This window comes from Melospiza melodia, chromosome 5 (assembly GCF_035770615.1).
Source record: "Melospiza melodia melodia isolate bMelMel2 chromosome 5, bMelMel2.pri, whole genome shotgun sequence".
Classification (NCBI taxonomy): Eukaryota; Metazoa; Chordata; class Aves; order Passeriformes; family Passerellidae; genus Melospiza; species Melospiza melodia.
Window position 1 is genome coordinate 22,588,342 of NC_086198.1, and position 24,250 is coordinate 22,612,591.

Here is a 24,250-nt window from a genome sequence, read left to right on the forward strand (position 1 = left end):
TTTGCAAGTCTTGGTGTCTGTGTGTGCTGCTGCTGTAAACACCCTGTGGCAGCACCGGGCTGGCCACAGCTCCCAGGTAGAGCTGAGGTGTTATTGCAGTTTTCTGCTCTTGCTGATGGTCTTGCTTTTCATGTTGGGTGGCATGTGGCAGGTTCCTTCTGTTAATTAGAACAAATGTGCCAATTATGTTAATGTATCTCCCGATACCAATCAGTGAATGATTAGAGACAACACATCTGTCTCTCACCAGGGAGCAGGATGACAGAAAAGACACTACAAGGTGTGTTGTTCTAAATTAGAGACACCTTGGATCGTGCCTTCCCCTGCTGGCCACAGGGACAGCTCAGTCTCCTGCAGGCTCACTTGCCAGCCCATTAGCAGCCCTGGATGTGCAGCTCCAGTGCAGCTGGCAGGATCACTGTGCCTCATGGAACTGCAAGTTGTATCCAGAGTGCTAAAGAGCTCTGGCCAACAGGTTGCTGGCTCCAGTGTGCTCCAGCTTCTCAGCATCTGCAGATTCTGTTGGTCAAGCTTTCATTCACCACTCTCACATCTCAACTGAGCGGCCTTCTCTTGCTTGTCAGTTTGCAAACATATAACAAAAATATCTTCTTGTGTAGAAAACTAGCAAGAAGAGAAAGGCTTTTGTGTCTACTTTGTTCCAGGGGTTTAGTATATGAGAAAAAACCCATGTATGTTGTTGTAATTGTAATTTTCCATAGCTGTCATCCCCCAGAGGGTACACTTACCCCATCCTTCATGGCATAATTTTTGCCAATTAAATGATTGCTGTTGTGATAAGGAAAAAACTGATCCCATGCTTTTTCTACATATATGCATGACCATCAGTACATTTATCAATAACAGCTGGAGGGATGTGCCTGATTTAATTGAATACATAGAGCTAGGTGCATGTTCAGGAATTGTTCTGATTATAGCTAGTAAATATACATCCTTAATATTTAGGCATAAGCAAACTTCTACTCTAGAACATCTCAAGAGAGATGAAAAATTGAGGCATGAAGGTGTGATTTGGTATCATCTTGAAGTCAGGCTTTTGTGCACTTTGAAGAGTCCATTTATATCCTGCTGGTCCTCTGTCCACTTGCCTGCAGGTGTGCAGATCTCTGGCGCACAAGTGTCCAGTGCCTTAGCTGCCTGTAACTATTATTCAGGCTGCAGAATTAAATTCAGGATAAGTTTCTGCACTGACTGGATTAACAGCCTCTTTCAGCAAGGGGGCTGCACCTTGGGGAATGACATGGCATCAAAAGAGATCGTTGCTTTTAACTTCTGTGATAACAGTTTGCATACTTGTCACTCATAAATCAAACTGTCTCATTCTGCTTGCTTCTCTTCTGTATTTGACACCTGATCTCTTCCTACTTACGTGACAGAACAACCCTACTCCCACCTACTCCAGTTACCTCAAAAAAAATAATCTGAGGTTTGGAGGTGCTGAGCACTGCAGTCACCTGCACTTAAAAAATAGGTCCAACAGTAATTGAAAATAAATACCAACAACACTCTCACATATTGTAGTTTGTTTAATTAGTCCCAGTTTCTACAAGGACTGAGGGAGAAAATACAACCACTAGAGGGGTGTTCTTTTTTTTTGTGTTGCTCTACTGATGGCTAAAATATGTGTGAAAGGAGACTCCCACTGCTTGTCAAATCATCCATCAGTTCCTTCCTTCAGATTTGACATTAGAGTTTGCAACATTGAAAGATGCCATAAAAACCTGGATGCGAGAAGACTGAAATAGATATATTTAGGAGATACCTTGTAAAAGAGATGGCATTTAAATTTGCACACGCAATACTGATGTACTGGCAGAAAAAAAAAGACATCCTGTTGTTCTTCAAACTTTTACTGTTAGTAAATTCTGTGAGACATTAGGTGAAAAAGGATCTTTTTCCTAAGAGATTTGGTGTAGAGCCAGAAGCAATATACTGAATTATACAGAGCTGCTTTGTTTTGGGATTTTTTTTTATATTGGCAACTTCTCTTTTCATTTTATCTTTGGTGGTTTTGCAGGGATGATAGGGAATTCAATGCTTACAGCTTTAATTTTGTCTACTCATTTGAGACCCAGATTGAATATGTATGGGTGTTTTTGCAGAGAGAGAAAATGTTGCAGAGTAGTGGAAAAAAAAGAACCATGTGCTTGGGCATGGAGCCTTGAGGGTACCAAAGGCTGCTAGAGTACATTCTTGGATGGGCATACCAGAAATATTTTAAACTGAGCCTTAGACCATGTAGAATGTAGTCCTGTCCTTACTGGTGTCCTGGTGTCCTCAGTATGCAAAGCAGAGGAGGAGTACAGGCAGATTTGAAGTGGGATGTACATAGTTCTGGCAGTGTGTGTAACATCTTTTACAGCCCTGGCATAACCATTCCAGAAATAAACAGTGACATTAAAACCAAAGAAATACCTGGGTTTTGTGGGAGAGGCAGCAGTTAAATGGCAGCATACCACTGATGGAGATAAGCTCCTGGCTTGTTTTGCAGTCTAGAATTCATGCAGACTTGGCATGCAGGTGAGCAAGGAGCTAAATATTGCCGTTGACTGAACAGGAATCTGTCTGTCTTGATTACACCTGAAACCTATTAGGATTCAAGAAAGGCGGAAAAAACAAGTTTAGTCATTCTGTCAAGGAAAAACAGATTATTGACTAAGAGCTTGTATCTTCCACAGTGAAACACTATTGTGATAGTGACAGAAATACAGCCTCCAAAGTTTTATGTCTTTTTCTTCCTCCCCTGTTCCTTGCAGACACACGTATCCATTTCCAGAGCCCTTGTTGCACCACTGTCTTCCAGCTCCGCAATATCGACAGCTGTGAGGCTGCCACATCCCACAGTGATGTGCTGTGAAAGAGGGGTTTAAATCAAGCCTTCCTTGCAGCAGTGGCTCTACATTCACTAAAGGTGTAAATCTCTGGAAGCAGCTCATACCTGAAGTGCATCCACCCAAACTGGAGTAGGGGAGCTGGAGCTGGAGCTGCTTAAGGCAGGGCTAAAGGTGGGGAGTGGGTGGTGGGCACCTGTAATCCAGGCCCACACCTGCCAGTACTGCTCTTGCAGCATTGACTGGCTTTGCCTGGGGGTGAATTAAGCCCTCTGTGTTGAACACCAGGAGAAATCGTTGTTTTTTCTCACCATGGTTTGGAGCAGTCTGTACAACTGTCTCAGGTGGTTTTTGGGGTATGTCAATGCTTGGATAGTTCCTCAAATGTCTTTAGAAAAGTGGGGCTTGTGAGAGAAGGACTTGGCAGCTAGCACCTCATGAGTCCAGTGGGTTGATGGTGGTTATGTTTTTCTTCCTTTAATTAAATCCTGGGCACAGGCTGAAGGGATCCAGTGACGTGAAGGTCCAGCTTTGATCCATCCAGGGCCCCAGTCCTGTCCTTGAGCTCACTCAGTTCAAATGAAAACGAGCTACTAGATTTGCAGCCAAATTATATTAGAGTGGCTCACAGCAGTCAACTGGGATATAACAGGGTGTTTTCTAAGGAAGGCAATAAAGAGAATATTGTCTAGATTAAAAACCTCATATTAAAAATATTTTTCTGTGCAACCAAGGAAATCATGCTTTATTAAAGTAAAATATAGCTTACACAAATAAAGAGGAAAAATAAGCACTGATGTCCTTGTGATTTCCTATTTCCTTGGTAACTGACTATTTTGCTTCATTCTCATTGAAGCCAGACAATGTGCATGTGAGTGCAAATGCACTTAAAAATATTGGGGTTTATGATTTGTTAGTGCTACCCACTCCAGTATAGAGTCTCATGGTTTTAGACCCAGGTCAGGTACCTACAAGCTTACTGCATTACTAACTGCCTAGTTAGGCAAGATAGGAAAACAGTGGGTGAGATCTGTGCCAATTTAGGGTTTCTGGTGTTGCAGGAGAATTTTCTGTTTACAGTTACGTTCCTAAGATATCACCCTTTCTTTTTGCCTTGTTTCTGACTCTGAAAGCACAGACCAGCTTTTCCCTGTACAGTACCTGGCAGCCTTTGAAAATGCATTGATGTTTTCAAGGCAAGGCAAGACAACTGTTGAGTGGGTGGGATGAAAGTGGGCTGGAAGGAAAGGGTAGGCATGAAGAGTGCTCTCCTGCTTTTCTGCCCTGATGTTTTGTTTCAGTTAGTGACGTTCATCAGGTGAGTCCTTTGTCACGTGCCTTGGCTTGTAGTGTTTTCTGGGATGAGCAACGCAATCACAGATACAGTGTCTGTCCATATTGGTGTGACTTGCTGACTCACTGCTTCCCCTCTGACCCTTTGAAACCCCAAGGTGGAGTGGCTGAAGAATGAAGAGGTGATTGATCCTGTGGAAGACCGAAACTTCTACATTACCATTGATCACAACCTGATCATCAAGCAAGCCCGGCTTTCTGACACCGCCAACTACACCTGTGTTGCAAAAAATATCGTGGCCAAAAGGAAAAGCACCACAGCCACTGTGATAGTCTATGGTAGGTGATGCCTTGTACTGTTGCAGGTGGATGGACACACACTCAGAGCAGGAGGTGGGGCAGGAGGGGGGTGCACAGTGCCCTTGTGTGGCTCTGGCTGCAGTCAGTGCCCAGGCTGGACTGCCTGTGCTGCCTGGTGACTTGCAGCCACACACAGGGGGCACTGTGAAATCCCTCAGGAGCCTGATGACTTGCATTATTGGTGACAGGCAATGGTGTTAAAGAAGGAAGATCCCCCTGCACAAACAGCCTCCTTGGAGAGAAGGGGGCTGTTCCCCTTGCTGTAACACACACTGGGTGCAAACAGCAAGGAGCCACCAGGGCACATCCTCCAGCAGGAGTGTCCAAGGCATGGCTTATTACCAACACAGTTCATGTTCTTAGAGACCCTTTTCCAAAATAAGAGTGAAACTGGTAGAGAGTTTGTGCTTCCAGTGACTGGTAAGAGTGTCAGAGCTAATCAGAATCCACCATCTTCTTATAGCTCTTTAAATAAGCTTAATTTTTGGTGCCTACTTCGAAAACATATCCTGACACCATTCTGGGACTGCAGTTCATAGACACACAGCCCATCTTAAAACTAAACATCAGGGGAATATAAAGCATGGGATAGCATTATTCTGTGTCAGCATCCACAGTCCTGATGTGACTGAGGTAGGCCATGCTTTGGCTGGGAAAGGATGGGATTCCCTCCCAGGGTCTCTTCCAGCCTGTGTTGTGCTGCAGCTCTATCTAACCAGTCCAAGCCTTTGCCCCTGCAGAGTTACTTCCCCAAATGCATTCCAGGTGGGGGCATCCACCAGAACAAAACCTGCTCTGATTATGTGCCAGCTGACTGAACTGGTGTTTCTTACAATCAGCTTAATTATAGGATAGACAAGTAGGAAAAAATCCCTATGATTATCCCTAATATTCATTTCATATTCAGGGTAGCAGTTAGATCTAATTGTAAGCAGTTGCTTCTCTGAAGTTACAATGAGGGCTTTTTACTTCAGTTTTTATAGAAAACTGACTGAATTGAGTTGATTAGCAGTGCTTTTGGTATTGAGGGATGGACCATGTTTTGTAACTGAGATGAATGCAGAAACATAAAGATGTAGGCATACTATAACCCTTCCTCAAACATATAAAGAATTTTTTTCAAAAGTGTATTCAAGAGACATGTGTAGGGAGCAGGCATTTTTATGGGTTTTGCTGCCAGAGCTGCTTAAGGGTTGTGCCATATCACAAACATTTGGGTTTAGGGAATCCGAGCAGTTAATGTGTTATTACCCATACCTGACAATCACAATATTATGTAGAAGAGCACAACTCCTTCTTCATTCCTCCATCTATCCCAGAAACTGTGATGGATGAAAAGGAGAGTCAGTATAAATAACTTCCCAGAGATAGATATCTTCCCAAATTCCAACAGAAAGAAATGCAGTTAGCATTAGCTCGTTCTGAACAGCTTAGGGAGGTGCTGAAACATTTATGTATGCACCAGCTATGGCCACAGAGGGGTGAGTGAAGTCCTGGCATCCTGAAGTCATCTTCTTGAAAGAAAGGAAAAGAAAATTCTTGATATCTAATCAAAGCATGGGGGTCTCTCAGCATGCATAGGTGATGGGTGCATCTGAGCATGAGTGGGAGCACAGGTTATCTCCCTCTGGAAAACAGTGCAGCTTTCAGAGCACGGGCTTCTGGCTGCCTGAGCTCTCTGAACCTGCAGGGATTTTGGTCATACACACTCCACCAGGCGCTTAAGGCCGGGTCAGGTTGGTTTTCAGGATAAGGCAGGTCACCTGCCAACCCTAATAGTCATCAAGTGATATTTTTCATTCAGCATCAGCATTTCTTCAGCTTGTACAGTGACTCCTGGCATGCACTTGGTGTGCTGGAGATGTGGGTTTGTGCTGTTCAGTGCTGTTTCTCGTGCCACGTCTTGTGGCCACTGTTCGAGGCCTCATGACACAGAGCCAGAAGCTCCCTGGGGCTGCCCAGGCTGGTCTGCTTGTGTCACCATGCTCTTTTTCTCCTGCTTTGCAGTGAATGGAGGCTGGTCCACCTGGACAGAGTGGTCTGTGTGCAACAGCCGCTGCGGGAGAGGCTTCCAGAAGCGCACGAGGACCTGCACCAACCCTGCCCCGCTCAACGGCGGCGCCTTCTGCGAGGGCCAGAGCGTCCAGAAAATAGCTTGCACCACTCTGTGTCCAGGTTCAATGTGAACAGCACACACAAATACTTTGTCTGTCATCAGTCATTTCAGAACACTTGCAACAGCTTCCTTTTCATTATTAATAAATCCAGCATCTCAGGGAATTAATATTCTAATGTAGTGCATAACCAGATAAAATAGTGAGCACATCATATCAAGCAGCACAGGTTCCAGCCCTTCTTTTGCACACTGCTTGCACTGGGGTCTCAGCTCTTACAATTCAGGAGATTTGGGGAATATTCAGAGCTTCAAAATGTAGGAGATAAAGGTTGAAAGCTCTGGAAAATAATTGGGATTTGAATATGGAAAGCAACTGTGATGTAAATATATTTGCAATGTCTGTTCAGTCCAGCTGTCTCAGCAAGTAAAGCATCTGGGATGTGGATATTAAATTTGAGGCAGATGTTTACCTGACATATACAATTGTCAAATACAAAGGCATTTTTATTGGTGGAAAGAGATGAGCATCCATACTTTTGGAAGTTATTTAAATGTAAGCTTCTGAAAAATACAAAATTGTTTCAGGACATGAAATGTAGTTGCTGACTTCTTGTGATAAAATTCTGCCATCTGTCCTACTGTCCAGTGCTCTCCTACTACTGACCCACTCAAATCGATGGCAGTAAGGCCATCTTCAGCTTGTGAAGTTTGGTAATCCAGCTCTCTCACTGGAACAATTTTATATATTATTCTTCAGCTGTTCATTTTAGTGCTTTTGAAAATAATTTACAGGATTTTGAAAGGTGCTAAACACATTCCTGGTTCTGCTCATGTGAAATAAATTGGTGCCTCCAGAGATTTTTTTTAATAGAGAATATTTAACATTAGATATCTTCCTATTAAAGAAGAATTTCTGGAAAAGTCTAACCTGTGTGTTAAAAATGCCACCCTCCTGCCACAAAATTAAATCACAGATTCCTGGCTTGTTGCTTGCACACTTTGAGCACAGATAAACTGGTTAGAAGTTTATGTAATGGGGAGGAAAGACCAGACATGGGGCTGGGGCAGAGAGAAAGGAGATGTGGGGGTGAATGTGCATTTACAGGCCAGAAGAAGAAGAGCAGGCTGATGATTCTTCTGCCTTGCCAGGAAGGGCTGGGAGTTGCAGACTGGCTTGTGCTGATATGTGCATTGTTCTGCCTTGGTCTCACTGTTGTGTCCCCTAACAAGTTGTGTCCTCTCCTTGTCTCAGTGGATGGCAAGTGGACATCCTGGAGCAAGTGGTCCACGTGTGGCACGGAGTGCACCCACTGGCGCCGCAGAGAGTGCACGGCCCCAGCTCCCAAGAACGGGGGCAAGGACTGCGAGGGGCTGGTGCTGCAGTCCAAGAACTGCACGGATGGGCTCTGCATGCAGGGTAAGTCCTCTCTGCAGGATCTGGGATGTGTGTGGCAAACCATGAAATAACTGCAGATCAGCATCAATGACCTAAACTCACAAACCATTGTAGGAGAAATGAGTTAGGGACCAGTTCTCAACCAGCCTGGACATCCCACTCCTCTTGCCTGGAACATGGAACAGTGAGGAATTAGAAAGAGTCATAACAGAGCCTTCTATTGCCTTCCCTCTCCACCAAACTGCCCTCCTCTCTATATTGGCTCAGCATCTGTCCAGAGAAGCTTGGCAGTGGTTCTTACAGCACTGCAAATGGAAAAATAGAGCATTTAGAGAAAAGCAAAAAGAGTAAACTTGGCCAAGCAGATCAGCTTCTGGCTTCTTACTGTCAGGAATGGTGAGTGCATGTGTTTCTATTTATAACAGTTACACTCCTTTTTCAATTTCGGGTGACCTGTGGTAGAAGGAGGTACACTGCATCAATGCAGAGCTGATGCAAACTTCCTATCTGGTTGTCAGCATGCTGCAGCCTCATGAAGATCAGCTTTAGCACTGAAGTCTATTCCACCTGTGCCTATTCAAGCAGTGCTCCTGCCTTTCTGACTAATAGAGAGAGAAGCAAAGAAATGCAGATTTTAAAGTGTAATTCTGACATACACCAATGAACAATTATTCAGCTCTACATTTCGTCCCTTCTCAAAAATGAGGTCTTCTCTGCTCTGCTGGTGCATCAAAACTCCCTTTCACGTTTCATTAGTGAGCCAGAATCCTCACATACAGCTCTTTCCTATTCCTTCATCCCATCTCTCCGCAGTACTTCTCTGTCAAGCCTCAGATTTCTGTTGTCCAAAGAGTTGTGGCTGTACCCATCCAGTACATCTGCGTGCAGATCATAAAATGCTTTGAGTTCTATCATAAAAAAAAGGAGTAAAGAATTCTTATTCTCTGAGGCAGGTTACTTTTGACTGAAATATTCGTGATGACAGAAAATGACATTACCAGCTAATAAATTGGTCTGCTCTTTGAATAAGGGCTATATAGGATAGTTCCTATGTTGGTAGTGATCTTTGAGCTGCCCTGTGGCACAGCATGACCATTTACTTTGAGGTTTCCCATATTTACAAACTTCTCCCTCGATGAGGCTCACACAAGCATTTCCATCATGTTAAAAGCTATTAGTCAATGTCAGTGGTCTATAAAGCTGTAATCCCTCAAAACACTTGTTTTTATGGTGAAATTGGAAAGGTAACATTCAGAACTCCTCTCCTTTTCATTTCTAAGGATAAGGAAAAGAATCCAGCTACATGTTACTATACAATACCTTGGTGACTTTTATTGTAGGGAAGCTAATGCAGCCCTAGTTCCAGCAGTGTTAATAAGTCATTATGGCAAATTAGGAGGAAAAGATGCATTTCCCCACACAGAAGAGCTCTTCACTATCAGATTATATTTAGACAGGTGTATGTCATCTTTGTGTATGTGCATAAAGAGAGCCATTTAAGCAGAAATCTTGTGGAAAAGTAGATATAATAGTACAGCAGAATAAAAGCCCTGTAGGGATCTCATTTATCTGTTGATGGTATATTGCATTTTATTTGTGAAAGTGGATGCTGAGCATAAAGCAGAGGTCTTCAGCAGGAGAAAGGGTGAAACTGTTGTGAATCCTATTCTGCTTCATATATATGTATATAAAAAATGGTAATGAAAAATATGCAGTCACATAATGACCTGCTTAGCTCCAGGGGCCATGATAATCCTTCAGTGGTGGAATTTAATGGCAGTGTTTTAATGGTGTCTTTATACTCTCAGGGTTTCATATACCTGTAAAACTTCCAGTCCTGCTCCCTGATCCATCACTGCTGAGAAGATTGATTTGCTGTACTTTGTGGCAGTGTGCCTGCTGCTCTCTCTTTCTCTCCCCCCTTCCCTCTCTTTTTCTTTATTTATCTTTCTCAGTTTATGCAAAATCAATCTGAACACTTACATTTTTGCTTGTGTGGATTTAAATTCTTAGAAAATCTGCCTGCTGAGCCAGGAAGATGCACAGCAATTCCTTTAATTCCTATAACAACGTGCCTCTTTCCACATTATTTGAAGCTTTGGTGGTCTGGCCTGGAACTGACAATTCTCTTAGCCTGGGCACCTGTAGATTCACAATAGTCTTTTCCAGTGGCTTCATGCCACTGGGTCTGGCATGGCACATGTGGTGTGGAGGAAGCTTCAGCCACCTTTTCTCTGTGGCCACAGCCTCCTGGGAGATCTGCTGGCCAGCTGCTTACCTGCACCATAGCCAAATCCTGTTTCTAGGTGCCCTGATGCTGCCTCCTTGCTGCCAGTCTTTAGTGAGAGCCTGAAGGTTGACACAATGCGTGTAGTTGAGGTCAAAGAATTAGTAGGCAGACACTCTGCCAGGAGTCTCTAGTCTGTTGCTCTGACAAAAACTCACTTGTAAATATATATATCTATATAGCCGCGTGTAAAAGATATCCTGGAAAATGCTGGATTGAATGAGTCTCATTTACAAGCCCTTTCTCTTCCAGTCTATTATTCACTTCAGTAGCATCAGCTGGATAAATCAATAAGCTTTTTCATCAGACTGCCCCTGCTCCAGCAAAGAGCACAAGTCTGCACTACTATTGATTTCTGTGGGGATAAAAACAGTGGAGCTTTCTCCATCCCTTGTAATTACAGTATTTTACACCCAAAGCTGTAGTTTGTGCTTACCACTGACTGTGGCATTTCTCATGCAACTCTGCTGTTGCATTTATTCAGACTAATCGTCTTGCTGGTACACACATACTCTCCCATATCCAGTAGTTTGTGTTTTTCTGTTAACATGAAGGGATGAACAGCCATTAAACCAGAGAGCCCATAGAGACCCAGCAGGCTGAATTGAAGAGGAAAAGCAGATGTAGTGAAAATTTAGAGCAGTCATTGCTATTTTAAGTTTTCAAGTACACAATATTGTCTAGCAGTTCCCATTATAACAATTTCATAATTCCCATAATAGCATTAATAAGATCTTCTGGAACAAAATCTGCTGTAGGTGTAAGAAGAATTGGCTGGTTACCACCCACGCTAGTTGCATTATTGCCTCCATTGTTGCATTATTTCCCACTTGATGTGTGAGTACCGTGGTAAATACTTCAGTGCAAGGAACAACACTTTTAGAGGCACGCACTGCATCTCACAGGGGATTGCTGTAAACTGAAGCACTGCAATTAGCCCTTCACTTGTATCACCTAATGACTTTGGTGGGTGTTCTGTGCAGGGAATGAGAAAGCAAAGCACTCTCCTGCTGCCTCAAACTTCAGTACAAGTAGTTCCCTTCACTAGGTCACAAACATTTTTAAAGCAATGTACCAGGAGAAGTGTTTTGCTGGACTCAGTCTGGAACGAGTGCGAGATCACTTGTGTGGTACAAAACTGCTGCTTTTGCTTTGCGTTATGTGTAAAATTCTGCTGATAGTCAAGAAGAGGGGCACAAACATTGAGGAGAGTTAGCTGTGCTTCATGGTTATGTTGAAGGCTTATTACCTGAGTTGTGACATGCAGCTGTCATGCTCACAGCAGGTCACATACATCCTTTCTGTTGAGGATCTGAAGTTACAGTGTTCAGATCTCCATTGTCCCTGTCCTGAATGAGTAAGTACAGCAGGTCCATAGGCATGAGGTTGGTGCCTGCTGGTCGTTTAGGCTTTTCTGAAATCATGCCTGGGATGTGCAGGGTTGGCACTAGCTCAGAGGGAGAAAACCAGTGCCCCTTTTCCTGCTCACTCTTGGCTTTAGTCAACCACTGTGGCTTTTCATAAAAGGCTGGCTAAGTTGTGCTTTAATTTTTATTCTTTTCTCAAAACACAAAGCTAACTCTCTTACAGCAACAAGCAAGATAATACAGAAGTACATGTTGTTGCTTGAGGACTATGGGTTATATAGTTACACAAATAGTACCGTTGCTCTGTGAAATAGAATTGCTCACTTTATACAGTCTCACGATATGGAACAAAAATCTATCATTGAATAGGAACAAAAGGAAATTTCCATCTGGGAATCATTGCCAAGGGTCATTAGATTCAGTACGGAATTTCCCTCTGTTTCTTGAGCATGAAAACACTATGTGCTACTGTAATTAAAAAAAATGGAAGAAAATATTCAAAATATCTTTACTTGTTGGTACAGTACTCTGGACTAGGTCTCAGATCACTCTGGTCTTTTCCCTGCATGCAGCTTAACTACCTGGAAATGCAAATAGCAGATGCACCACTGGAGGAAAAGACACCATACCATGGTGAAGATGTTATTACACGACTAGTAATGCTATTCCTTCCTTCTCAGAAAAGGCTGCTTTCTAGTGAAGAGTGAATTGATGTGATGTGGTGGCAGCAAATCTGTATTTGCTGAGTGCTCTGAAATCCTCCTCTGAAAAGCAGTGTGAAGATCATAAGGTTCCCTCTTGCAATGATAGTGCCTAAGCAATTGAAAAAGATGCAGTTTATCCTGCTTGGACATTAAATGGCAAAATGCTTCTCTTTTTCAGTCTTGTCTCTGTTTATACAGATCAAGTGGAAAGCAAAGTTATCCTGATACCAGCATCTCTTTCTTTCCAAAGCATCCATATTCTGCACATGTCCTGCTTGGTTAATGCAACATGTCAGAAACTCTGATGGAATCAGAATTCATTTCCCCTTTTGGCTTGATTTGAAAGCAGGCATTCAGGGAAGAATTACAGGGCACAGCAGCTTGATGAGGACCACAGGTCCACCAGAGCAGATCAGAGTGCAAAGGGCAGGGGAATGTTTTCCAAGCTCCAGAAGGTAAGCAGAAGTCTCTCGAGGGAGACTGCAACAGAAGCCTGTGTGTGCAGAGGAATGAAATAGAACCTTTTATTAAGAGCATGTGGGTCAAGAGAGAACTTCTAATGCATTCAGGCTGTCAGCATAATGACACAGCCACCTGGTCTGTTTTGGCCTAGCAGGGGGAGTTCATTCATTTGAAGCAGGCGTCTCATCTGTTCCTAGAGGAAGTTTTCCATAATATTGTTTTTTGATATGAGTAAAGGGATGCGTTATTCCGTTTTCTACCCAGCTACTATGTAATGGTGTGGCAGCCAAGGGAGTTTATGCACACATCTCAGAGTTATGACTCATCTCTATTTTATTGTAGTGACATGAAAAATCCCTTGCTGAGAAGCATCCGTGCTCTGATGGGCTCTGTGCAATTGAGAGCTCTTGCCTAGAAAACCAACTGCTTGAAACAGATAAAAGTGTTGGGAGAAAGTAGAAATGCAGAGCCACAGGCAGAACCCAGGGCACTGAAATCCCTGTGTCTTAACCCCAGTCAGTTCAGAAAGAGCCACCTCCTCATTATTTTTAAAGAAAGCAAGTGCTGTAAGATCTCTAGGCTGTTTTCAAAAATCTGCACTAATTAAAAAAATAATATAGCTATGCAGAGAGGAGAAAAAAGACAACCTTGTCCATCTCTACTTTTCATTCTTCTTTATCCTCTTAGGTTTTCTTTTATTCTTCCCTATTCCTCTACACATTAAAAGCTCAAAAAGTTACTCAGATAGATGAAAGAAGAATTCAAATCTTATGAAGTCTAACTGATACATCGATTTAATTGTAGAAGAAAACCACCCCATACAGAGACAATAATGTACATTTATATTAGCCTTGTCATATACAAAGGCGGATATATTTCATGATTTTTGCTTTTCTGTCAGGGTGTCAGGCAGGGCAAAGTTACATAAGCACCTGAAGGCTCATCAAGGAGTAAGTGAAACAATTAGAAGTAAAACTCAGTGCTATCTATTTCTATATGTGAACCCCAGGAAGTCTCTCTAGCATTCAGTCATTGCAAGAGTGGAATTTACTAAGGTACATCAAGTGACTTGCAGTGCTAGGAATGTGTTTGCTTTTGCTGTCAAACATGCATAACAAATCCAGTGCTGAGGTCCTACTAAAGACTGACAGAAGATTTAACTAAAAGGTCAAAGTCCTCAACTGCAGAAGACCATGTAATGTCAAACTTGGATATTCCAATCCACATCAGATTTTAGCCACAAGTTATCCTTCTCTTCCATCTTCCCTTATTCCCGTATAGATGTCATGCCTGTTTAAATTCAGGCAAGACCTTTCTATCAATGTTAAAAAAATGTCAGGATCTAATTTAAAATGAAAACATAATTGCAGACTTAATTATAGAATATCATGAACTCCTGTTCAAGGAGAGAACAAGAGAGTGTCCCCATTGAACTCACCCACTCAGGAAAGATCTGAGATAATACACAAGTAAATAATCAGTCACAAAACCTCAAGCTCCCTGTTTATTAGCCCACCCTGAATATGCCAATAATTAGTCCTTCAGAAGGGAAATAAATTGCTGTGCATTATCTCTGGGATGCCTGATATCATATCTGACCTTCAGCATCATTACTACAGACATGAAGGTCTTTCTTTAGAATAGAAAATGTAAAGAGGGAAAATCTTTCTGTCTACGGGAAATCTTTCTGTCTGAAAGATTTTTGCTGTGCCAGGGACTCTGCTGTAGGTTTGGTTTTTTGTGGTTTTTTCTAATTTTCCTCATCAAGCTGCTCTGCCCTGTAATTCTTCCCTGAATACCTGCTTTCAAATCAATTATAATTTTTTTTCTAATTTTTTTCTTTTTTTTTTTCTAATTTTTAATCACCACAAGTAAGGTATAACATATCATGTCTTCTTGGTCTTGTGATACATTTCCTGGGAAATAGCAAGGGAGAGAAACAATTAGCAGCAAGTAGAGTTCAAATTTTATTGTTAATACTTTTCCAATCTCATTAGCAATATGTTAAGTGAACATGAAGCCTTGACACTAAACAGTCAGAATATGGGGTTTACTCTAAGATTACTCTTGTACCATTAACTCTGCCCCTTGTGGAAAAAAAAATGCTGGAAACGTGCAGTCTCTGGTCAGTGGAACTTGCACAAAGCAATTTAAAACTCCTGAATGTCAAATTAAATCTCCTAAATTTTTTTTTGTAAGCTGGGAATATGTGACTGGCCATCATAGATGGAAACCTAGATGGACTTAGATGGAGGCCAAAAGCATTGCAATGTTATCTTAATTAATAATTTGAAAGTCTTCTCTGAAAGCTTTGAGCCTTTGCACACTATACTGATCATCTAGAGTTTCCTTTAAAAGTACTGAAGAAACTCAAGCAAGCTGGTGATAGCTGTAGAAATGATAGTGAGTGAGGTAAGGCAGAAGGAAACAGGACTGGTAATGCAAGTGCTGCAAACACTGCAGGGACATATAACTTTTTCTTCCTTGTCTCAAAACCCTCTCTGGATAATGGAATTCAGAATATAGAATTGATGAATGTCTCTTCCCATGAGTGCAAAGAAACCTGAAATTAGGCTGACATGGAATTGAGAATGGCACTTTACAGGGAAAGGGAGACTGGCTGAATTTCTAGAACTTGGAATTTGGAAACAGCAATATATACTTGGGGGAAGTTGAGGATTTTTTTATTCATTGAGATCCATTGAACTAGAAATTAACAACAAGAGAAAAAGTTACTAGGGTTCTTAAACCAATTTTATTCAAACTTTCCAGTATAATTTCTGAGACTGAGACTCATAGAAAATTCCAGCAAAACCCAAAGATTTAAAATTATATTCTGAGCTACTGGAGCTGGCCCAATGAGGAGGGTAATATGATTTAATGCTGAAAGAAGACCTCATCTTGGGAATTAATAACAGAAGCAATTTGGTGCAAATTTTTTGGTTTTGGTGTGAAAAATAATTACCAGCATGCTAGCTTTGAGTTATCAGATACTGGAATTCATCTGATGTGTATGTATCACAGCAAAAAAAAATATTTACTGAGTTGTTTCAGTTGTTTCATGTCACGTTTTATACACCACACACTAACTTAAAATCATCCAAGAACTACTTCCTTCAAATGTTAAGCATCTGCGTGTAGGAATCAATCTCTGTTTCTGTTTCCTGAGAAAGGAAGACAGCAGTTGAATGCATGGCATCTTGTTTTCTCAGAGGTGATTTGAGGGCATTGATGGAGCAAAAAGGGGGAAAAGTGCTGCTACAATTTGTTATGCTCAACCTGTTGAGTTCTTTGCAAAAGGATGTTCTTGAAGCACCTCATGTGGCCCGGCTTTCAGAGGGACCATGGAATTACTTGAGCTCAGCTGTTTTTGAAACTGCTACAGAGAGAGTAAAGAGAGTTTGTAGACGAGAAGCAAGTGGTGCCAGATTAAAGTAAGATGCATTGAAGAAACTAGCAGTTATGGTGTGCTTTATGCAATCTTCACCTTATTAAAGGAAAGTGCAGGTCTCCAGTTCTCACCGATCTCGATAAAATCTCAAACTATGTATCATTAACTGTGACCTCAACAGCTAATGCTATAAAACTATGTCTTTGTAGAGTAATTGTAAATATTTTCATAAATATGACCCAAACTGCCCTAGTAAATTAGTGGCCAGAAATATAATCTTGAGCTGCTTCACTTGTTTTACCTATATAGTTGCCAAAAAGACGGAAAATAGGCAGGAAAAATACAAACAGAAAACTGTCCTTTTCTTTCTCTCTTACTTAAATATTTTAATTTCTGCAAGCAGCAGAGTAAACTATTTTCATAATCTGATCAGTTCACTCTAAAATTGATATTCATTAATACAAATTCAGCATGACTAGAAAGCTAGCAAAACCAATTATGGACCAAAAAGGGAAGCCAAAGTTTCCTCTGCATGAAGCCGTGACTTAGAGTTTTATAACACAGGGACAAAAATTCCCTTTAAAATATTCCAGTTCACAGGCCAAGGCAGTATATTCCCATGGCTGTCTAGGCAAAATCAAACACAGGATTTCAGAATGCCCATGGTCATGATCCTGAGCTCCCAGGCTGAGCACCATGTGTGTATAAATGCCGATGAATATGCTGAGGAGTAGATTCTTTCCCAGTGGAAGAAGAAGAGCTTAGAACAGTCATTCTGGTGACTCTTTGGTGACAGTCACATGCAGATATGCTGAGGGCTGTTCAGTGACACAGAGCAGCCTCTCTTGTCTCCAGGGGCCTCAGGCACAAATGTGCTCCCAGAAGGTCAGACCAAGACATGCAGGATCAGAATGCTCAGGCTAGACTTCCAATGTTTGGGGATCATCTGCCTTCACAAACTGCACCAAACTAATTAAATGAGCTTGACAATCTATTCAGTTAAATGGTTACAATTTCCCAAATCAGTGCCAAGTGTGACTGATGCTTTAATTGAGTTAGAGCAAATTGATAAAAAGCCTGCTGTAGTCTTTTCTATATGTCAACATTGTCTTGGTTAATTTTTCAAGTACAATCTGACATATGCCCTTCTTTGCTTTTCCCAGTGTGTTGCATCATTATAAAGGTGATTAAATTGCTTTTCTCATACTTTCTAGCATGTCTACTTAAAGCACCTTTTTAATGGTACATCAGCATTTGTACAAAGGATTTGTGCCAATGTAATTAATTTCGTTAAAAAACCCCAGCTTTGACACTTGATAGAAACACTTCCTTAGGCACAAAAAGTATATATTTACAAACATAAATTGGACTATAAAGTAGAATACAAGGAGAAACATTAACTTAACCAAAAGCTTTTTACTGAATGCCTTTACCATGCAATTACTGAGGTTCAATTTCCGTGTGTTAACCTGAGCCTCCCACTGATTTTTCAGGTTTCACACAGGGCGAGGTGCTTGTAGAATGAGGGAAACAAATACCCATTTTGGTAAGCCTTTGAGAGCCTCAAACAGCAGGCACTATGCAAGCATAAAGTATGATTATTGCTATTTTACTCATTCAACAGTAAGTTACACAACAAAATAGCAGAAGCGCTCTTGAAAATATGTATTTCCCAACAAGCTGTAGGAAGAAGCTTAAATTACTTTTCTCAAATAGCTCAATGTGAAACCAGCTGTTGTAAGTATGAGTCAGCAGCCTTCCTAGAGTCAAACCCTCCAGCACCTTTCTAAATTCACACTCATTAAAAATGTTCATCACCCTGGTAGAAGTCCCTTAGGTATTTGCCAAGCAGTGCTGTTAATACAAGGAGGAAGGAAAAAATACCATGAAAAAGATCTCCCTTCACTGCAATTACTTTGAAGAGAGGAGGGAAGACATTCTTTGTTATTTCAGATACTAATCCCAGTGGGCTTGTGTCATTATCTGATGAAAATGTCCTTTTTTCATTGTTTGAAGGCATAGTCAGTGTGACAACCAGCTTCATATGGAAAACCCCATTCTCTTGTGCTGGGATTGTGGCACTGAGCCTGCCTCCTGCCCATCAGTGCAGGGCTGCAGGACTTCTCCTTGCCCTTTCAATGCCTACTGCCTTTTGGAGTTGTTTTTTTTTTTTTGGAGGTGTGCTTAAAGCTAATTTTGTTGTAAAACATCCTGCCCAAATGGCAGAAGCATCCTGTAGTATCCTTGCCTGTTCCTCCTGTTTCAATAGATGTGTCTAAATCTGTGCACAAAACATTTCTGTGGAGGAAATTGGCATTACTGTTATGTAGCTGCAGGGGTGCTGTCTGTTGTTAGCAGTAAGGGAATCTGTGGAACCTTGTAAGCCACAAATATGAATTTGTGACTTGCAGGGTGTGTGGAGAGGTTGCAATGAGGCAAATTTCTTTTAGAATATTTTAAGGTTGGGCTTGTTTACTTTGCTGTAAAAGCTTGAATCTGGATTTCCATTTTCCTGTGAAGACAGAATGCTTTCAGTAACAGCACAGCCAATCCAGGTAGTGCATCCTTTGTGCCTGCTGAGTAGCAGATGCTGGATCCCTTCAGATGTGGCAGGAATGATGCACAGCCTTGGACACAAAACTGACCACCTCAGATGTAATGTGAGGAGAGAGGAATAGCCTCTTCAGCTCTGCACAGGTGAGCTCAAGCTTCATGGGTGAGGCAGAGCCAGGGGATGTGGGCTGCTCCATTCCATCTCCCCTGAGAACCTGCTAGGGCACATGAAGTGCAAGGAGACATCCTCAACTCTCCCAATGGATTTGAACACAAGGCAAAAAATCATTCAGAAATGCATCCGGCCTAAACTCCACTTCATCTCTGGGCTTTAAGTTCCTTCTTCCTGCCTCTTGGTCTCTCCAGAGATGTCTTGGCAATGGAAATATTGGGCATAAGGCTATAGCTGAAATTTACCTTTACCAAATTATGAGCCTCAGCACTCATCTGGGGAGTAATTTGGAATAACAGGGGTACTGTAAATTCATGCCCAGGCTTGGTGAGCACTCACTCAAGCCCTCAGAAGTTACTCACCAGACTTTTGATGGCCAATACCTCAAGTACACCAAGTAGAAAGATAAGGCAGTTATTAAAAAAAAATTGAATATGCATGTTGAGCATACACATAGGTGAACTTGCCCCAAAGCCAGGGAAATGAATGTAAGAACATAATATTTCTAAAAACACTGGTATGGCTGGAATCCTTGCTCTGAAGTAAAGCTTTAAACAGAGATTACAGGCAGTATAGTTTGTGCCATGATGTCCCAGAAGAAAACATCATCATCAAAAATCAGCTGGTTTGGCTCTGGTATTTCAGGTAAGGTAGAATTTATGCAGTAGCTCCATTTTCCCTGGAAATTTTGGAAGGAGGTATGTCTATGGCTGTGATTGGGATAGACTGTGTCTTCACTAACAAAAAATACAGCAAGGCAGCAAGATATGTGTAGAGCACAGCAGATGCTCACAACAGAGCACCCAAGCTCTGGGAGCTGGGATTATTACTCTGCCTGTAACGTGGTCCTGTGCATTAGGCACACACCAGGAGTGCATTTTCCAGTTTTGTCTCACCTGCAGGGAGTCCCCAGCTGTGTGAGCTCCTTGCAGTGTGATCAAAGGGGAGGGGGTGAAATTCCCTCCAGGAGAACTTAAAGGAGGGTGAGGGAGGGGACGTACCTTTCCTACACTGACTCTAATCCCATCCCAGACAGTGACTCCCCTGCTTAGTTGGGATTTGTCATTTGCCTTTCCAGCAGGATGGGACTTTGGAGCACTTCACTCATTTGCCACATGGGACATGATGCTTAGTGGGTTCACATGTCTGAACTAAGTGGCTCCATTGTGCTGTGCTGAGGGGAGTGCAGAAGGAAAAGACAAAGGAAGTGATATCTCTTCTTTATCCATCCTGAAATAAAGCTGTAAATTGTGTTATGATTTTGTCGATATATGGTGCTTGCAAAGATTTCAAATAAATAATGTTCTGACCCCAGGGGCCTTATTGATTTTGTAATGATTTCAAAGAGAAACCACTCAGTTTACTGTTTGCTGACAAATTCTTTACTCCCTAAGGAATTCCTATTGAACATGTATTAAGGACAGGATAAAATAATTCCAAGGAAATACAGAGAGAGGTCTTTGTGCATAGACTGCTCCACTAATCAGTATTTAACCTCTGACCAGTGACAACAGGTCTCCTTTAGCTCTATTAGATCAACAGCAAGCTATTATAATTAAATATAAAAACTGTTTAGAGCCTCACCGAACATGTCCTGGGAATTAAAGCATATGGCAGGGATAAGGATAAAAAGACTTTCCATATGCTAATGACCCTAGATGTCTGAAATAAATTAGATCCATTACAGTTTATGTTCAATAAAAGAAAGACTTTAAGCACTCCAAAGTTAGTGACTCGAGACCGATTTTGGCTTAGAAATTCAATCTGCCTGCTTATTAATTCTTAGTAAGGCTCTGGAGGAGACAGGGGATGCAAAATCATAATTCTGTGCTGTATCAGAATTTTAAAATGCCATCAGTTTCTTTTCCTTCTTTTCTTTTTCTTTTTTTTTTTTTTTGATTAAACTATTTTTCATGCTTCATTTTTTTGTTCTCCTCATTTGATTTTGTTCCCATTTTTTGTTTAATTTCTTTCTTTTTAAGGTTTCATTTATCCTATTTCAACTGAACAGAGAACCCAGAATGAATATGGATTTTCTTGTAAGTTTAATGTTTGATTTTATGTTCCTGGATGCTAATTTGATGCTGTTCCTTGGGTTAGCCTTTTCTGTTAGGCAAGCTCAGTGTGACTAGGCAAAAAAAGGGGCCTATTCAGCAGGGTGACATTCTGCTTGCTTGACAGCAGTCACAGTGCTTTGCAGCAGACACAGGATTGTAAGGGCCTTTGTGCACAAGGGAAGTGGGAGAAGATGCTGCCTCAGAGACAAAAGGTGGAGAGAATGAGCCATCTTCTCATTAAAATTCCCTTAGCAACTGGACAGAGTGTGGTGGAAGGGTAACTTGTCTTTGAGCCAGAACTCAGGAGTTCTGCTTCCTGAACTGCTGGTTTAAAAATGGGATGTTTCAAGTTTGGTAAATTGAAGGTCTGGTAGCCTAGAGCTGTCAGAGATTGATCAGTCCTTTTCTGCATCTGCCAGCTCTCACCTCTGCAGCTGGAGGGCAGCTTAGCTTAAATGGCTAAAAGAGATAAAATAAAAATGATTTCACATGTTTCAAACCAACAAAAATGGGGTACTAAAGGAGTCTGATTTGTTTTTGCACTTCCTTTTTTCATTAGGCTATTTCTAAAAATGGGATTCTTCACTGTATAGAAATACATCAATTTTTGAACACATACTCAGACCTTTTGGAAAAAAATGTCTGGTGGATAATGATGCTAGAGATTAGTTTGGAATTGGTGCTGAAGATAGGGTACAAGCAGCTAGTAAAAATATCATAGCCATTTCCTCACAAGACAGCTCTAATAAATTTTGGTTCCTTTTGGTAAATTACCACATTATTTCTTGTGCTTACTTCAGCTTTTATCTTAATATGTATGTGTTAATGCCACTGTGAGAATTCAGTGCTTGATTCTCTGCTTTACTAATTTACTAGCTTGTATTTTTGAAGACAAATGGATGGAAGGGAGGAATGACAGCTTACATGTCAAAAAAAACCCAAACTAACCAGAAATATGTCCTGATACTCCAGGTATTTCATAGAAAATGGAAATTTTGGTTTCTTTTACTTCTTCTAAGGTAAAAATAAGGCTTATGAAGTTTAAAAACCCATGGGTTTTTTGGTATCAGATAAACTTCTAAATACTTATATTATGACATTATGTCACTAAGACGTAATCTAATTTCCTAGGGTGAATTTGGTTCATAAGACTATAACATGTTTTGCTTAGTAGTTCACAGCCTGAGTATTAGATAGATGAACAAGTGGATAGGTAAAGAGTTAGAACACAAGTTAGAGAGAAATCAAGGATTGTTTTCCATCAAAAGGGCATAGACCTGCTATATGGTGTTGGAAACAGATTTTAAATTAGTCTATAAAAAAGGCAATAAATATCTGCAGGAAACAAGAATAATAAGAACATGTTTTCTTGAAAGTCCCTGTAAGGAGGACATTTCTTGAAGGTTCCTGGCCTCTCTCCCTGCAGCTGCTCCTGACTCAGATGACGTTGCTCTCTACGTGGGGATTGTCATCGCCGTGATCGTGTGCCTGGCCATTTCCGTGGTCGTGGCCCTGTTTGTGTACCGCAAGAACCACCGGGACTTCGAGTCGGATATCATCGACTCCTCGGCACTAAATGGGGGATTTCAGCCTGTCAACATCAAGGCTGCAAGGCAAGGTTAGTTGGCATTTCACTCCATTTTGACCAATTCAGGGAGATGCTGTCAGGTTATGGTCTCTTGGGCTGCTTGAATGATATCACTGGATGCCTGTTGATGCTTGATAAAGAGAAGGAAGATCTTGTTCATTTGTTTCTGACAAAACCCGTGGTGACGTTTGTCAACAGTGCTCAAGAGTATAAAGCAGGTGAATTTAGCTTCTGAAGAGAAAGCATGAATGTGAGAGTGAAATTCAGATACTTTTATGGAAATACAGGTCCAGCTCAAGCTGAAATCAAAGGCAAAGCCCTGACAGAAACAATGGAGGCAGGATGCATCACAGGAGTGATACTACAGTAATTCTATCACATCTCCCTCCCCTTTATTTCACTGATAGCTTTTCTTCCTATGCCTGTCTCCACTGGTATAAACAGTACTGTACATTTAATAGAAAATATAGAAGTTGTGGTAGAACATAATTTAATAATGAATATTTTTATCACTGGTGCATAACAGCTTGATTTTTTTTCCTCACTTCATTGGCCAGGAAAAATCCTCTGAAGGTAATGCTGCCTTTATCAAGACACTTATTTAGGCTGAAGAATTCCTCTTTTTTCCCCCTATACCTACACCAGAAGAATATCTACACTGTAAAAGTTAAGACGACAAGAGAGTTGTTATGTGTAAGATTAGCAGAAGTCTTTTCTTTTCTGAAGAAACTTTTAAAGCAAATCTTAGAAAAATGTGATGCAGGTACTAACCCCTCCCTGCAGGGAGTCATGGAATGATGACTTCATAGGCTTGTTGTCCTTTATTTCAGGAATGCTGTCATTAGGCCAGTTAGAAAAAATTGGCTAATGATTGTCACATAGCATTTAGGGAGGGGTTTTTTAGTTAAAACTTGCTCTACTGAGTGATGAAAACATCTTGCCCTGAAGCTAAGCATGTCATATTTGGAATTTGAGTGCAGACTGGAAAGATACTCCCAGTGAAAACTCTTCAGAGCAGAAGCATGCTGTAATTTTGTACAGCAATCAGATTCCAAAGCAGCTGGGGCAATAGGAGCCCTGGGAGTTTGCTGGAGAGTTCATGGAAATGGAGATGAAGGTTCAGGGACTTTGTGTATATGAACGTTTGGAATGAAAGATAAAATGCAAATGCAAACCCAAATTGTTGCTCGGAATAAAGTCATCAGAACAGAGAAATAACATGATTCCTCTTTTTCATCTCCACTGCAGACCTCCTGGCAGTGCCACCAGACCTCACTTCTGCTGCAGCCATGTACAGAGGTCCCGTGTACGCCTTGCATGATGTCTCTGATAAAATCCCAATGACCAACTCTCCAATCCTGGACCCGCTCCCCAACTTGAAGATCAAGGTCTATAACACCTCTGGTGCAGTCACTCCCCAGGATGACCTCTCTGACTTCTCCTCCAAGCTGTCCCCACAGATCACGCAGTCTCTGCTGGAGAATGAGACCCTGAACATGAAGAACCAGAGCCTTGCTCGGCAAACTGACCCGTCATGCACTGCCTTTGGGACCTTCAACTCCTTAGGAGGCCACCTAGTAATTCCCAATTCAGGTAAGTGCTAGCCATGCTGCCCTAAAGGTTCAACTGTTTTGTGGGATCAAGTGGTGTTA

The 24,250-nt window shown here is 41.5% G+C and overlaps 1 protein-coding gene across 2 annotated transcripts in view; it reads left to right on the top strand.

Moving 5' to 3' along the window:
- Nucleotides 1-24,250, top strand: part of UNC5C (unc-5 netrin receptor C) — a 242,832-nt gene that overhangs the window by 192,990 nt on the left and 25,592 nt on the right. Inside the window, exons 5-10 of one of the 2 annotated variants that reach the window (XM_063156584.1) lie at nucleotides 4,304-4,484; nucleotides 6,513-6,680; nucleotides 7,874-8,038; nucleotides 20,936-20,992; nucleotides 22,437-22,628; nucleotides 23,847-24,191. In XM_063156584.1, the coding sequence (XP_063012654.1) occupies nucleotides 4,304-4,484; nucleotides 6,513-6,680; nucleotides 7,874-8,038; nucleotides 20,936-20,992; nucleotides 22,437-22,628; nucleotides 23,847-24,191 (1,108 nt within the window). The remainder of the gene's footprint in view (nucleotides 1-4,303; nucleotides 4,485-6,512; nucleotides 6,681-7,873; nucleotides 8,039-20,935; nucleotides 20,993-22,436; nucleotides 22,629-23,846; nucleotides 24,192-24,250) is intronic. The other variant, XM_063156585.1, reaches the window with a different exon arrangement.